This window comes from Tasmannia lanceolata, unplaced genomic scaffold (assembly GCF_043159265.1).
Source record: "Tasmannia lanceolata isolate RefF3 unplaced genomic scaffold, GAP_Taslan_0.1 ptg000015l, whole genome shotgun sequence".
Taxonomy (NCBI): Eukaryota; Viridiplantae; Streptophyta; class Magnoliopsida; order Canellales; family Winteraceae; genus Tasmannia; species Tasmannia lanceolata.
The window spans coordinates 29116218-29132326 of NW_027518692.1; the positions used below are offsets into that span (position 1 = coordinate 29116218).

The 16109-nt window shown below is 37.9% G+C and overlaps 1 protein-coding gene across 1 annotated transcript; it reads left to right on the forward strand.

Annotated features, from left to right (window-relative positions):
- Positions 1–1277: 1277 nt before the first annotated feature.
- Positions 1278–13584, forward strand: LOC143846137 (DEAD-box ATP-dependent RNA helicase 15-like). Its single transcript, XM_077354558.1, has 12 exons — positions 1278–1434; positions 1581–1697; positions 3621–3721; positions 7674–7846; positions 7979–8210; positions 8351–8469; positions 9382–9438; positions 9535–9719; positions 11129–11273; positions 11533–11616; positions 12031–12094; positions 13194–13584. The coding sequence occupies exons 2-12, from the start codon at positions 1582–1584 to the stop codon at positions 13202–13204; spliced, it is 1287 nt and encodes a 428-aa protein (XP_077210673.1). The 5' UTR covers positions 1278–1434; position 1581; the 3' UTR covers positions 13205–13584.
- The last annotated feature ends 2525 nt before the right edge of the window (positions 13585–16109 follow it).

Below are 16109 nucleotides of genomic sequence, written 5' to 3' on the forward strand. Positions count from 1 at the left end.
AACCAATATTATCGGGATACCTTACATGTGTGGCATGTATATTTATCGACACTATCGAGATTCACAAATAGCTATACATGCAAAAGAATGGGGAAAGTGAACTAGAATTTGCATTTTATTTATGAGATCATGGGTGGCTTGAACTTTCAACTCTTCTCACAATCGAATGTCGCCATTTTATGAAAAGACCCTTTTGCCTTCCAGTGTATATGCATGTCAATAGAGTCGTGTTTCTTCTTCATCTTCTTCGTCTGCTCTGTGTTCCTTCTGCCGGTGACAGCAAGAGAGCACCACCGGACGAGGGTTCCTTCTTTCTATGTCATCCATGCACATGTAAGTTTCTAAACTTCTCTGATCATCGATGAAGAAATGTGTTCAGACCAAACTTTAAAAAAAAAAATCAAAACATAGTTGAAGAAAGCATGAATGAAATAAATAGGGAAGATTCTGGTCGAGCAGGTGAACTTTGAACTTTGGGGTTGAGCCGGTAGAAATTTGAGCTGAAAGGAGGCTCTCATTGGACTTTTGCCCGCTAATAATGCACTCTGGTGATTTTCGGCTCAAATTTGCAAGGGTGCATGTGAGTTTAGAATCCCTCTAATTTTAAAAGTTGGTGGGTTTTGTACTTTAATTGCTGTGTTGTTGGATTATATGGGCCTTGTATGTTGTGGGCCCATATGTGGATAGATATGGGTTCAAATTTTGAAGTGGTCAATGGTAACGATCTTGTCAATGGCCTTTAAAATGGAATAGCCATAAATAAAAACAGTTTAATCATCCTAAATCTTCATTTTGGTTAATTACTGTGGCCAAAGTCTATCGATGGACGGTTGTGATCATCCAATAAATAATATTTTTACCGTTGAAGGATGATTGAGACCGTCGAATCAATGGCATTTTTGTAGTGGTTGTTCATCCACGTAGGGCCCACCTCACTAGATCCATATTTAGTGCCGTCGGCAGGGAACCAAGATGAGGATTGAGAAACGGGGATGATAAATTCGCACCCACTATAGGATAATTCGCGCCGCTTCAAAGGAGGGTATGTCATTATCATATACTCATATGCGGTGTTTTTTAACGTCAATTCATCTTCAAGGGTTGCGAATTATCTCTACAGGGGGTGCGAATTTATCATTGCCCTTGAGAAAGACTAAGAGGTGCGGGGCCCACCATTCGAATACATCCAAGAGATACGTGGTCCCACAAAACTAGAAGCCGACGAAGCCCATCAATTGGTGGCTTTTATTTCAGTCTCTCTCTCTCTCTCTCTCTCTCTCTCTTGTCTTGTGTTCTCTCTTTTCCCTCCTTTTTATATAAACCCTAACCCTAGTTTTCTCAACCCTCTCAAAATCCCTTTTCTATTTATCTGTTCTATCTTTTTTTGCAGACTCTTCAAACCCTAACCCTAATCTCTTCTTCGCGGATTCAAAGGCAAGTCTCTCAGAAAATTTCCTCTCGTTTTTCCCTTCCTCATCTCTCTCTTTCTCTATATTTTTTTCTTTTACATTTTAGTTGCAGGCGCTTCAAACCCTAACCCTAACTCTAGATCTCTGATTCATTTTTTTTTTCTTGTGTAGAATGGGAGAAGCAAGGGATAACGATGCTTACGAGGAAGAGCTTCTGGACTACGAAGAGGAGGAAGATAAGGCCCCTGACTCTGTAGCGGCCAAGGGCACCGGAGAATCAGCTAAGAAGTAATTTTTTTTAGTCGATTTTGACTTGATTCTTTTATTGTATTTTTTTCTGAAGTTTGATTTTAGGGTTAGGTTAGTTGATCATTTTCCATCGCTATCACTGGATTTAGCTGTTGATGATCACTTTCTTTTATTTTACCCAGTTATTTCCAAGTAGATCTTAGGTTTTTTTTGGGGTATCTAGAGGGATATAATCATAAATTGAAGGTCCCTCTAGATAAAAATGGAATAGTGTTTGTTCAATTTATGTTTTTCACGTCTAAAAAAATTATGAAATTTTAGAAATATTTTTCCTTTCCAAACTTTTCCAAAAATTTCCTGCAATCCAAACATGGCCTTAGAAACGAGATGCTTCGTCAGACTTCTGGGTTCTTTCTAGAATCAAACATATTATTTTTAATTTTTTTTTTTTGGGTTACTACCGTTTCCCAGATGAAGTTTGGATCTTTGTCTTTGGCCTGGAAACAAGTCTTTGCTTGGTTGTTTTCAGTGTTTGGGTTTATTTGCTGAAGTTTCATGTCCTGATTTGTTATAGTTGGTGTTTTTGATTTCGATCTGATGTTGGGTTTATTTCATGTCTTGGAAAAATAGGTCTTTTTGTTTAATGTGCTTTTATATTTTTTGTATGGTTGCATGTTTTCATAGATCTGAATTTTCTCAGTAGAGTTATTCTAGTCGGAGATGCTTCTTCCAATTTGGCTATGGTTTGCACTCAGACGAGAAGAATGTAGTGGGATTTTTCGTGTAGTTACTGACTTACTTCAAAAAGAAAACTAATTTGTTATCTTGGTTTTATTAGTTCGAAGAATTTCAATTTATTTCTTCATGGTCCTTAGTTGGTGGATGATTTTGAATTCTCAATTCTTTGAGAAGCTGTGAGCTTTGAGCTTTCATGCTTTAGTATGTCAAAACTTTACGTGATTTTTAGGTTGCTTGTTTTGGTTGATGTGGTATCTTGTTTTCTGAGTTTGTTTGGACTTTGAGATTTCCCTTTCCTGTACCATTGCACGTAGTCAACTTCAGAGGGACTATAAAGAGCTTGATGGTTCAGAATGCCATTTTTTCAATGCATTTATTTTTCTTCTAAGGTCTGAGTATTGTGTCCATGTGAGGAATGTAATTTTTCCCTCAGTATGTTGTGCATTTCGGAGAGGTGAGGTGATATTGAAGATGGCAACTGGATTCTGGAGGTGGACAGTTTGAATGCTTAGAGACGGTTATGTGAGAAATACCTGTTGGGGCTTTATCAATGCCTGTTTTTTTCCTTTTCGTATTCCTATATGCATTTTTTGAAAATTGTGAAGATAGAATAATTGTAGATTCTTTGTAGGGCTCATGGGATTAAGAGGTGGCATTGACCACACTATTCGGGAGAGAACATTTTCTTTATTTTTTTCCTAATTTGCCTTGCTTTGGTGAAATTCTATCTCAGGTTTATGAAGACACAACAACCCATTTTTTGGTTATATACCCAGTATTCTTTGTTATCTGTATATCATATTGTTTTGTCCTTTGGCCATCTCGCTTCTACAGGACATTCTTTAAGCATTCGGTTACCTAGGTTTTTATTGTTGTTTTTTTTTATCTTGACACGGGTATTCCGTCAATGCAAATGAAGCTATCTATTACTTGCTCAGGGCCAAGTGATTCTGGGTGTATCCCAATTTTTTTTTTCTTTTCTGTATGTTCTTTCTTAGTGAATCTCACTTTGTTGTTGTGTTTTGGTGAGACCTATATGTGTCAGCCAAGTTATATAGCTCCATAGCGATTTCTCACTTTGATGTGCATTCTGAGCTTCCGATCATTATTCTTATATGCACATGTGTAGCTGTTTTGTGCTTCATTATTTTACACATCAGATAAAAAATATTGTGGATGGTGATATTGTTTACATCCTTAGTTTATACATCTATTGTCATGTAGGGGCTATGTTGGAATTCACAGCTCGGGGTTCAGAGATTTTCTTTTGAAGCCGGAACTTCTTCGAGCCATTGTTGATTCGGGGTTTGAGCATCCTTCAGAAGGCAAGCTGTCAACTAATTTCCTCACCATTTCCACATTCGAATTTCCTTAATTTATCATGAGGAACATGCTTGCCACTAATTTTCAGAACATTAAAATGCTCATGTGCTAAACAACTATGAGAACCAACTACTTGCAGAATTTGGGATTTTTTCCTGACTTCATGACGCTTGTCGTTTATTATTTTATTCTGTTATTTTGGATTGATGGATGACTTGCCTCTCTTATCCCAACACCTACCTCTGGAGCCCTTGCCTTTGTAATTAGAATTTTCCCTAGAATTGCAACTGCACATTCTATATTATATACTATATAAATTCGATTTAAAATGGTCTAAACTGTCTTTATTTTGGATTGATGGATGACTTGCCTCTCCTATCCCAAAACCTACCTCTGGAGCCCTTGCCTTTGTAATTAGAATTTTCCCTAGAATTGCAACTACACGTTCTATATCATATACTATTTAAATTCGATTTAAATGGTCTAAACTGTTGATGACAGTGATGTGAATCTAGGCTGGTCCCCCAGTGCATAGCGATATAGGAAACAAGAGGATTAACAAATTGACTTTAGAAAAGATGAACCTGTGATGTGTATGGAAGCCCTGAGCAGTCCCAACATAGCACCAATCAACAATAGATGATGTTTGAAGTGGAAAATACAGTGAGAATCTGTTCCTGTGAAGCCCAAACGAAAAGAAAACTGGCATAAGATGAAAAATCGGCCATAAGGCGGTGCAAATCTGAGAGGAAATAAATGAAATATCTCCACAAACTGCAGGGTGCATCTATGGTGTAAGGAATTTATGCCAGCGATTGAGGGAGGGGTAAGAAATTAGGAGAAAGATGGCAAAATGGGACAACAAACCACTCTAATAGCCCCAAAAGCTCCTATGGTGTAACAGTCCCTAAACCATTCCAATAGCCCCAAAAGTTTGCAGGGACAACAAACCACTCTAATAGCCCCAAAAGCCTCAGGGACAACAAAGAGAAGTGTAGGTGATCAAGAAATAAAGAGTGAGCCGCCAGGAGAAGAATGGAGGGATGCAGATGAGATAGAGGGAGAAAAGAGGGCTAGTGCAACCGGATGTTGCAATCAGTCACACGGTTTTGGAAGAGGATCAAACCATGTGGAGTAAAGAGAAATAAGAGAGAAGGGGAAAGAAGAAAATAGGGAAAGAGGAGGAAGAGAAGATAGAAAAGAAAGAAAGGAAGAAGAATAAAGGAGAAAGAAAGGAGAAAGGAGAAAATGGAGAGGGGATGTGGATACCTTGCGCAAAGGAGGGGTGGATAAACTCCACTTGCGGCTGCTTATTGGGGGTTGTACGAAAATCACATCAAAATTTGGGCTTCTCTCGTTTTAGACTTTCTTGTATAATGTTTTAAGTGATGAACTGATAGAACCTCCTACTAGCCAATAGGATATAACATAAGTGAGTTGGTCTACCTTAGAAACCAATAAAATATCAGATTACATAACTCATCGGTTAATGACTTAAATGCCCCTACTTAATGGCCAAGGGAATAGACACACTTAAGGCTAATAAGGTCAAGGTATGAGATGAGGTGGTGTGGGATCTTGTGATGTGGACAACCCTCGCTTATAGGCTAAAAGAATAGCAACAACTAAAATAGAAAGAATTTTGACGGGAGCTCACTCAACAATCTGGGACTTGCGAGAGTGAGGAGTGTTTAGATACGGAACCATGAAGGGAATGTTATTAGGTTGTACTTGGGACCGATTGTAAGAATCTATTCCAGTGGAGCTGAAATTCATTCTTTTCTAACCGGTCATAGGATATTTACTAAGATATGCAAGGAGTGTTGTATATCGAAGGAGATTCCTTCGACGCTCTCTTGGGAGAAATGCAAAAGCATGGGACGGTAGCAACTGGCAAGTTACATTAATGAAGTTAGAGATTTATGAAGAAACCGTTCTTTTCATTTTAGTTTTATTACCAGAATTGCTAACAAGTAGCGATTGAGCATACTCTTTGGCTAAATCCAGTGTCACAAATATGTCTTGGAAATTTCTTGGGAAGTGTATGTCTTGGGAGATTTAAAATTTTCTGTTACTCGAATTCAGGTCTATATCGGAAAAAAAAATTCAAAATAGAATATTTAAAAGAGGAAAGCATTCCTGCGCTGTAGCACAGTTACACTCCCTGCGCTTAGTAAAGAAGAGGATTTCTACTGGTTGTTAGATGTGGGCCCCCTTCGAAATGAAGTTATCTTTTGACTTTCATAAAATGACAGTCGAGTCCAAGCCTCTTTAACGAAAAGAAAAGAAAGGACAGCCGTGCCCCCCTTCTCCACTAAAACCGGCTGGGTAGAGAAAAAAGCCCTAATCTCTGCTTCTTTAGTCGCAACCCTCGTCGGCTCTCTCATTTTGCAACAGGGAGAGGATCTTCACGCTTCAACAGCCCATCGGCTGCACGAACCCAGATTTTCTCTTTCTTTCTCTCTCTCTATTCTCAGCCCGCTTCTCTCTTTAGAGTTAGATTTAGGGTTTTGTTTAAGCCTAGGGTTTTCTCAAATCTTGTGGTTTTGTTAAAGATTTGGGTTTCGTTTAAGCTTGTTCTTGGGAGGTACAAATCTAGGGTTTCTATTCGATTATGGAAACCCTGGCCATGTTTCTATTCTATTTTGTCTCTCTCTGTGAAACCATCCTGAAGTATTTGGTAGGTCTTCACCTGTGAGATGATTGCATCCTCAGTTGTGTCTGTAAGTAGTTAATCCATATGTTTTCTGAAAGATTGATCCTATTAATTCTATTTTTTCTAAAGATTGATCCTAGAACACACGTTAATCCAATTGCATAAATGGAAGTGTTGCTCTTCCCTTTAGGTTGGACTCGGATATGAGGTTGATGTGGAAGAGCTTTGATGTTCAAACGCAAGAGACTGGAATGCCATTTAGGTCATTAATTCTCCTAAAAAAAGAGAAGCAATCTTCGATGGAAGTGGAGAGATCTACAACAGAGACAGAGACGAAGCTTAGGGGTTTTTTTTTTTTCGCCTCTGGTTTGACAGAAGGGGAGTAGTCTGGATTTAGTCAAGATTCCTTCTATCTCTTCACGAGCAGGACCCACGAAACAAGCCAATATGAGCCTATATTTTTACTAAAGCGCAGGGAGTCTAACTGCGCTACAGCGCAGGAACGCTGTCCTCTAATTAAAAATATAAAATAAAAATTATCATTAAATTTTTTTTTGAATGGTAAAAATTATCATTAGATTATCACGATATTTTTCACGATAAATTATAAAAAACGAAAGTATCACTATATATATAAATCTCGGGATCATTTTGGTGTTTTCTTGTTTTATCAATTTTTTTGTTATTTTGAAAAATTCAGAAAAATTTGTGACGATGACTAAATCGGATGTTCACAGAGAGGACTTATGTGAGGGGAAACCACTGCCCACCTCTTTGTATCTAGCTTAATAATAACAGAAGTCTGTTATCTTTTCCCCCCAAAAAAAAATCTTAAAATTGATACAAACTGTACTATAATGCTCACGATAAACATTTTATCCATTGACACTATTTTTCCTGGGATTCATAGTGTATGTGACCGTACATACACTTTTCTTGTTCGTATAATCCAACTGAAAAGCTGGATATATTATTCGATTTGTGTTGCTATTGACTGATCCTAATCCTTACGTTCTTGACTGCTGTAGGCTGCATCATACTTGTTTACCTAATTCTGCTGTATTGATTTTAGGACTTTCTCCTGGTCTGTTACATTTCCTCATGTTATACTTTTTATTCATGGCATATATGTTGCTATAAGTTGTTTATTTGATAATTTTCAGGTAATACACTAATTCCATACTCCTGGTTTTGGAGGAGAAATTTGGTTCGTAACACTTTCCATTAAAAGGATCCGGAAGATCATTTTTTACTTACTGAGGGTTCCTTCCGTGCAATTTTGTTTGCTTCTCCATCAGTGCAACATGAGTGCATCCCTCAAGCTATCTTAGGAATGGATGTCATCTGTCAAGCAAAATCCGGGATGGGTAAAACTGCCGTCTTTGTTCTCTCAACCCTGCAACAGATTGAGCCTGTTGCCGGTCAAGTTGCCGCACTTATTTTATGCCATACAAGGGAGTTAGCTTACCAGGTTTGTCTTAAGAGCCCTTGGCTTGATCTTTATACTTAATTTTCTGCTGGCGTATTTTGTTAAAATTTATCGCTATTTACTGAATTAATTGGTTCTAATTTTGGGTAGTATTATCTGTTGTTACGGTCACAGATCTGTCATGAGTTTGAGAGGTTTAGCACATACTTATCTGACATTAAGGTTGCTGTCTTCTATGGTGGTGTCCATATCAAAATTCACAAAGATTTACTTAAGACTGAGTGCCCACATATTGTTGTTGGGACACCTGGGAGGATACTGGCACTAGCAAGAGATAAAGAATTGGCATTGAAGAATGTGAGGCATTTTATCCTAGACGAATGTGACAAAATGCTTGAATCACTTGGTATGGTTTTTTTTTGTTTTTCTCTTGAAGTCATTTCTGACCTCGGACATCGATCCTTTTAAGGTTTGATAGTCCTTTATATCCAGATTATAATCTATATACTTGATGTCTTAATTTTCTTGGCTGTTTATTTTCTCTAGACATGCGGAGAGATGTGCAAGAGATTTTCAAGATGACTCCTCATGACAAGCAAGTTATGATGTTTTCAGCGACACTCAGCAAAGAAATCCGCCCTGTCTGCAAGAAATTTATGCAAGATGTAATATTCTGTTGCCAGTACACCTCAAATTTAGAAGTACACCTCAAATTTAGAAGTCGCCTTTAATTATGCCAACTTTCTGCTGGGAAAATTTCAACAATAACAAATTTAGCGGTGTTTAGCGTTTCACTGCTCCAGTGTCCTCCACGTTCCATTTAGCTTTACTGAATCTAGTGTGTTTTTACTATAGGTGGGTTTAGGGTTTTGTTGAGTTGACCCAGTTTGATCCTTGTATAGGATTTAGCAGTTTGAATGTTAATGTGATGATTGTCTCATGTTTTTTTTTTGCTTCATTTAGTTGGGCTTGTTCTGGTTTACTATCTCTATGGGGGTGGAGTTATTTCTGTGGTCCTTTTTGCCCCTAACTTACTGTATTGACCATAGCAGTGTGTGGGGGCTTTAATACAGAAGGGTTTCGTCTGGAATTACAATGCCACGTGTAATAATGTGATCTACATTGGGTGAAGTATACTGGGAAGTATACTGTAACGATGGCTATAAAAGACGACCAGAGCTCTGAAGGTCAACCCAACAACAACAGCCGATACGAGATATTGAGTTAAGATAAAACATAGGATAAGATGAGCTAATTGATGGCTCCTAGCCTATACCAAAACTTCCGATTTTACCATTTCACTACTTTTCCAGTCAAACCCTTTTCTGTGCTACAATCCACCCATACCATACATGGAAACCAGAGTCTCGGTTCGCTGAAACCCCCGCCTCATTGCCAGATTTACCGGTGGTGAAAGCAAGTTTCTCTAAGAAGGCCTAATGCTAGTGTGTTCCAAATCAGACGGAGTGGAATCTATGATGCGAGAGTTGTTGGTGCATCATTGATTTGGTACTGGATTCAGTTAATATGTGGACACACTCTTAATCTACTTTAATGTAACATTTGTTCCGTTTCAGCCAATGGAAATATATGTGGATGATGAGGCCAAGTTGACATTGCATGGTCTCGTGCAGGTATCTGTTAGCATCTTAGTTCTTATGATTTGATAATCGTTTAATAGGCTTTTTTATGATAATCATTTGCTGACAATTTTGTTGATTTCCTGGCAGCACTACATTAAATTGAGCGAGTTGGAAAAAAATCGCAAGTTGAACGATCTCCTCGACGCGTTGGACTTCAATCAAGTTGTCATCTTCGTCAAAAGTGTCAGCAGAGCAGCTGAGCTCAACAAGTTGCTTGTGGAATGTAATTTTCCATCCATCTGCATCCATTCTGGAATGTCACAGGAGGAAAGGTGGGGAACATGAACCTAATTACAGTGATTTCACACTTAGGTGTAATGCTTATACTAATTTAACTACTGTTTTTTTTTCTCAAAATATTGTCTAGTATTCTATTTTTTTTCTTTAGATTTTTGATGTGTTTTTCAACCTTTGAAATTTGAGGTCCTGAACAAGGAGGATACTTGACTTACACATCTATGTTCACAAGGTAGCTTTATATGATACCTGTGGATGAGAAATTAGAGGGATTACATGTTTTTCTTTCTTTTTAGAATGGCTAGGGAGGTTCTCTCTCTCTCTCTCTCTCATGGCTAGGGAGGTATATGTTTGCTTTTGTAATATTCTTGTTAGGAAGTTTGATTCGATTTTTTCTTTTAACTTTCATTTTGCACATTTTGGGAATTTCCAAGGAAGGATATTTCGTAGGAGATCCTAATATTTTTTGTTTATTTCAGGTTTACAATGGGTAAAGACATTAAAACTATGCTTAAAAATATGAACTTTAAGAAAAATATTAGAAAAATAAAAAACATAATGAAATTATTGTGACATTTTTGTACAATAGAAGTGAAAATTATTCTGATATTTTTTAGAAGGGCGATGGTATTTTCACCCCCCCACCCCTCATTACGCATGCACCCCCCCCCCCCCCCCCCCCCCCTTATAAGGTGATTTGACGTCAAAAAGCGTTAAAGTTGCCCACTTTTTGATGTCAAATCACTTTATATGGGGAGTGCATGCGTAATGCAGGGGGAGTGAAAATATCATCTCCCTTTTTAAAATCTTGGCATAATTTTGCGGCTTTTTATTTTTTTGTCAAAATATACCAAAAAATTGTGGTATATTGAAAAAATTAGACATTTGTGACTGTGGTAGTTGTTTTTTTTCTTATGCTATACCATTTAACCTTCATTTTGCACATTTTGGGAATTTCCAAGGAAGGATATTTCTCAGGAGATCCTAATATTTTTTGTTTATTTCAGTTTTACAATGGGTATAGACATTAAAACTCCACTCAACTCGACTCGACTGAACTCAACTCAACTCAACTAAGCCTTTTGTCCCAAATTAGTTGTGTCAGGATTGACTAAGTCTAATCCTGACACAAACTATGTTTAAAAATATGAACTTTAAGAAAAATATTAGAAAAATAAAAAACATAATGAAATTATTGTGACATTTTTGTACAATAGAAGTGAAAATTATTCTGATATTTTTAAAATCTTGTCATAATTTTGCGGGTTTTTGTTATTTTTCAAAATATTCCCAAAAATTGTGGTATATTGAAAAAATTAGACATTTGTGACTGGTAGCTGTTTTTCTTTCTAATGCTATACCGTTACTCTCCTGTGATTGATTAGGTCATAGTCAATTGGAATGCTGGCTATAATGGGTTGTCTGAAGTGGGTTCCATATGCAGGTTGACAAGGTACAAGGGCTTCAAGGAGGGGCATAAAAGGATTCTTGTGGCGACAGATTTAGTCGGCAGGGGCATAGATATCGAACGTGTCAACATTGTGATCAACTACGACATGCCCGATTCTGCTGACACTTACTTACACAGGGTCATTACTTGTTCCATTCATGATCGCATCCATGGTTTTAAATTTATAGGCTGAAATACTGAAATTTCGGGAAAGTATAATTAAATTTTTTTCCCCAAAATTTCGGCCGAAATTTCAGCACAATAATGAAATTTGCTTTTTTTAACTGAATTTGGGCCCAAATTTCTGAAACCGAAACTGAAATTTTAAACCTTGATCACATCCACACCCGGCACCCTTGTTATCCTTGATTTTCACTAACCACTGTTTGTCTGGGCAGGTTGGCAGAGCTGGACGGTTCGGGACTAAAGGTCTCGCCATTACATTTGTATCGTCTGCTTCTGACTCGGACGTTCTTAATCAGGTTTGGAATCCTCATCATTCATGTGTTACTCTGCCCCTATGTCACAAATATCTCTGATATTTTCAAAATGTCGCATTTTTATTGGGACATTTTGATAAAGCGAGGAAATCCCGAAATAATCCCGAGATTTAAAAAATATAGTGGTATTCATTTTTATCATAAAATATCGCGATAATATCACGATATTATTCTGATATTTTTATTTTATTTTATTTTCTGTTGAATTTTAATTATATATATATTTTTAAATAATTTTATTTTTTAATCATTTTCCCGATATAAACCCTAAAAAATAGCAAAATTTAATATATCCCAAGATTTTCCCCTACCGAGAAATTCCCTAGAATGATATTTATGACATCCCACTGTTTGAATTCTGCTTGTTAATCTCAAAATGTTGTCACACTATGTCAGGTTCAAGAAAGGTTTGAGGTAGACATAAAGGAGCTTCCGGAGCAAATTGACACTTCCACATACAGTAAATTGTTCTGATTCTCTGTCCATATGTTACCTACAGCTATTCTATGGTTAATATAACTTGAATGGCTTTCTTTTAGATGGCTTAATGGTTTCCCTGTGTACTTTATAAGGAAAAGTACAACCAGCAAGAGAACATTTGGTGGGTCTACTGGTTTGAAGATGCAAACAGTTGATCTGTTAGGTCCTAAAATGGTTGGGTCACATAGTAATTATGTCCTTTATATTACTTGACCATAGTTATTGAAAGCGTCCCCATTAGTTAGGGAGCATGCTTCCGAGGAATTGCAGTGGAAATGAAGCTCAACTTGGCCCGCCCGGCACAGCATGACATGGGCCGTGCCGGCACGACACGAATTGCTACAGTGACATGGGTCGTGCCGGGCCGTGGGTTTAGGCACGCGGCACGAAACGGGCATGGCACGACAAAATCTGTTAAAAAGTGAACCTATGTGGCTGTTTTCCCGGGCCGCACAACACGTGCCGTGCCGTGCCGTGCCTAACCTCAAGCTTATTCGTGCCGCACCGCCCGTGGCCAAATCGTGCCGTGCCGTGCCGGCCCTTGGGCCACGTTGGGCCGAGAATTATCCACAGCACAGACCATTTGCCACCTTGATGTCATACCATATTTATTCAAGAAGAAAGTTCCAACTCCAAACAAAAATATTTAAATTTGAAAATCTCCAACTATCACTAAATAAAAGAAAACCAACAGCAAATAATTACCCATTTCTGAAATAAAAACATACAAATTAATGAGCTAGTGTGAAGAGCTTGTTCACAGAAGTGTTTCCTCTTGCAAAGCTGGATATGCGAGTTTGTTGTAGTCCGGAATAGCAAGATTGTCATTTTTAGCGACCCGGATCGCAATTGTTCCACATTTGAGTAACATTGTTTTTGAACCCTCTGTTTTCTGTAGATTCCTTCACCTCCGCTTTATTACTTTCTGAATTGCTCATTTACAAATCCACTAGTTTAAGGGTTTGAATGGCTCAATGTGGAAGCTTTTTGGGGCATGGCCCATCACTTGTTCTCTTGCCAGTATCATTTTGGTTTCTGCCATCTAAGTTCAAACCCTGAATTCTCTTTCTGTATTGCAGTGCCATCATGATGATGTTGCAGGCATGGATCTTCAATGTAATTTATCAACAGTGTGGGCTTTGGTGATGGACGATGGGAGCGAACATACATGAAGTAAAAAAGATAGGATTTGTTCTAATCTGGTACTTTTATATCACTCTTTTGGCTGTTATAGAGAGTGCACGCGAGGGAGAGTTCAAACAAGAGATGGTCTTACTTCGTTTTTGGTACTTAATGAGCTTCGTAGACTCTTAACAAAGTGGATTGGCATCCATAGTATCAAGACTGTTTTATCATTTCTATTAAAGTCTTTTTTTGTTTCTATCTTTCAAGGTTGATAGTACTGGTAAAATCAAATGGAATTAGAATGTTGCTGCTGGGTAAAGTAAGATTTAACGATTTACTCTTTTACTTGTTTAAGATCTCAAGTTTAAATTTTTGGTTTTTCTGACTCCAATATATATTGATGTTGTAGTGCTAGAAACTATATTGATTTTCTCAATATTTTGCTATTGATGTTCTAATTCTATAATGCATATTGATTTTCTGTAATCTGGGGGTAGCTTCTAATACCCAGGCCATTTTTGACCTTTTTTGAATGGTGAATACTTAGGCCATGTTTGGCGACCGTGAGTTTATTTTCCATTGAAAATTAGCTTGCCCAATGGTGAGGGTGAGACGGCGAAACCTGAGAGGATTGAGCAGGATGGTAATAAAAAAGCCGAAAAGCAAGGGGAGAAAAACAAGAACACTCAAATTCCGATTTATTTCTACTCATTTGTGGTCACTTCTCACCTTGTCCTCATTGGTTCCTTCTCAAAACTCTCATACTTTCCTCTCTACCAGACTACCACTCTCTCGCCACTTGATTAAGTAAGATTTCATGGGAAAATAAAATTCATGGTTGCCAAACATGGGGCCTTAGACGCGGGTAAATATAAGCAGCTGTTCCCTGTTCGTAGAGGTGCAACTCGGGTCGGGCGGGTTAGGTTTTCCAAAACCCTACCCTACCCGAGAATCACCTCGGGTCGGGTTGGGTCTAATTTTTAAGAGGAAAACCCGAGATTTGTAAACCCAACCCCTACCCATGATAGTTTCTCGGGTTGGGTTTTCATTTTTTAGCGTAGGATAGTGACTAATATTAAAGATTGTAGAAAAATAAATAAAATCTTGACACCAAGAATCTCTAGATTTATGTCATCAAGTGCAAGTTCAAGGGCACTATTTTTACATAACAGACATGATCACCTCAATGAAAACAGTTGTATCAATATATTGGAAAATAATTTTCTATGTTATTCAGGAGAAGAAAGCCACTGTACACCCATTGAGTCAGGTCAGGTTTCAGTTTTTTTTCTTTAAATCCGGCTCTACCCAAGATTGTCGGGCTACCCAGGACCCATGATTTCTAAACCTGAACCATGTTATTTTTGGATCGGGTCAATTCGGGGCGGGTAAAACCAGACCCAAGTTGCAGCCCTACTTAATCTAGATTACGACAACTAATTGTCAGCCCAAACCTATTATCGTGGACTCAAAAGTCAAAACTAAACCTAATTATAAGTCCAATAATTGGTTTTGGACTGGCAATCTTTTGCAATTATCTAAAACGAACTATCAAGATAGAAAATGATAAAAATACTAAAAAGATAGGCTGTTTGGCTCATTCCTATTAGACACCCTCAGGGTCCCACTTTTGCCTTGGCCATTTGATATTTCCACACTCTCATTAAGGGGCCTTTTGGATACGCAGATTTTAGAATCTTGGATTCCTACAAATTATAGTTGGGAGACTAGAGGAGACCAGCTGTCGTTTTCAGTGTTCTCGCCCTTCTTTACGTCAGCAAGAGAGCAGCAGATCATCCCATGTTTCCAGGTTTTAGAAATCTCAGGATTTGGGAGAGATTTCTAAAACCTGGCTTTCTCACTTAAAATCCAAGATTCTAAAGAGAAGTGAAGCAGCCGGTCTCCTCCTATCGTTTCCCAACTAGGATTTTGAGGAAATCCAAGATTCTAGAATCTAAGATTCTAAGGGGCCATTTGGATACACGGATTTCAGAATCAAGGTTTTTAGTTTGAAAACAGTGTAAAAGAGGGTTCGTGATCAAGCTGTTGTGTGTTGTCGGTGTTTCTTGAATTTTAAGTAAGAAATCTAGGTCTTAGAAATCTCTCCCGCATCCTTAGATTTCTAAAATCTGGAAACATGAGGTGATCTGCTACTCTCTTGTTGACGGAAAGAAGGGCGAGATGACAGAAAATGACAGCTGGTCCAGTTCTTCTCGTCTCTCATCTACAATTTTGACGAAATCCCGGATCCTAAAATCCGCATATCCAAACGGCCCCTTAGATACACGGATTTTAGAATCCAGGAAACAGTGTAAACAAGGGTTCATGATGAAGCTGCTCTACGCTGACAGCACAACCGTGCTTTAATAGTTGCATAAACGCAGCTTGTCTTCTCCTTTTTAATTGGTTTGTAAGAGCTTTTTGAAAACTGTAATAACCCTTGACAGCTCTTTAAATAATAAAAGACTAGATGGGTCATTACAATTATCAAAACATGGTTGTGCTGATATCATTTCCCTTTTAGCAATAATAGTAACATGATGCGAATACAAGTTTTAACCAACTTCTCTGTTTGGCTGTTGATAGCTTTCTGGTTATTGCAACAGCCAATGAAATATATCTAAAACAGAATGTTAATATAAAAAAAAAAGGAGCACACATATCATCTCTCCTTCAACCTTTACCCGGGAAATGTCAAACTTGATATGGGTTCCTATATAAGTTATGTTAGAAAGTGCAGACTGGTGCCATGAAATCTTACACAATCTATTGGGTTATGAATTTGTGACCTGGGTAGGAGAAAATTCACCAAAGGAAAAATGTAAAATAGTAGATTCACCAGTTCTTCCAGAGGTTTTCTCAATTTAAAA

Excerpts from the sequence above, each read along its gene's own strand:
- LOC143846137 (XM_077354558.1), top strand. The coding sequence starts at position 1,582 with ATGGGAGAAGCAAGGGATAACGATGCTTACGAGGAAGAGCTTCTGGAC. Across the intron at positions 9,720-11,128 it reads GGAATGTCACAGGAGGAAAG|GTTGACAAGGTACAAGGGCT; the intron begins GTGGGGAACATG and ends TTCCATATGCAG. Across the intron at positions 11,274-11,532 it reads CTGACACTTACTTACACAGG|GTTGGCAGAGCTGGACGGTT; the intron begins GTCATTACTTGT and ends TTGTCTGGGCAG.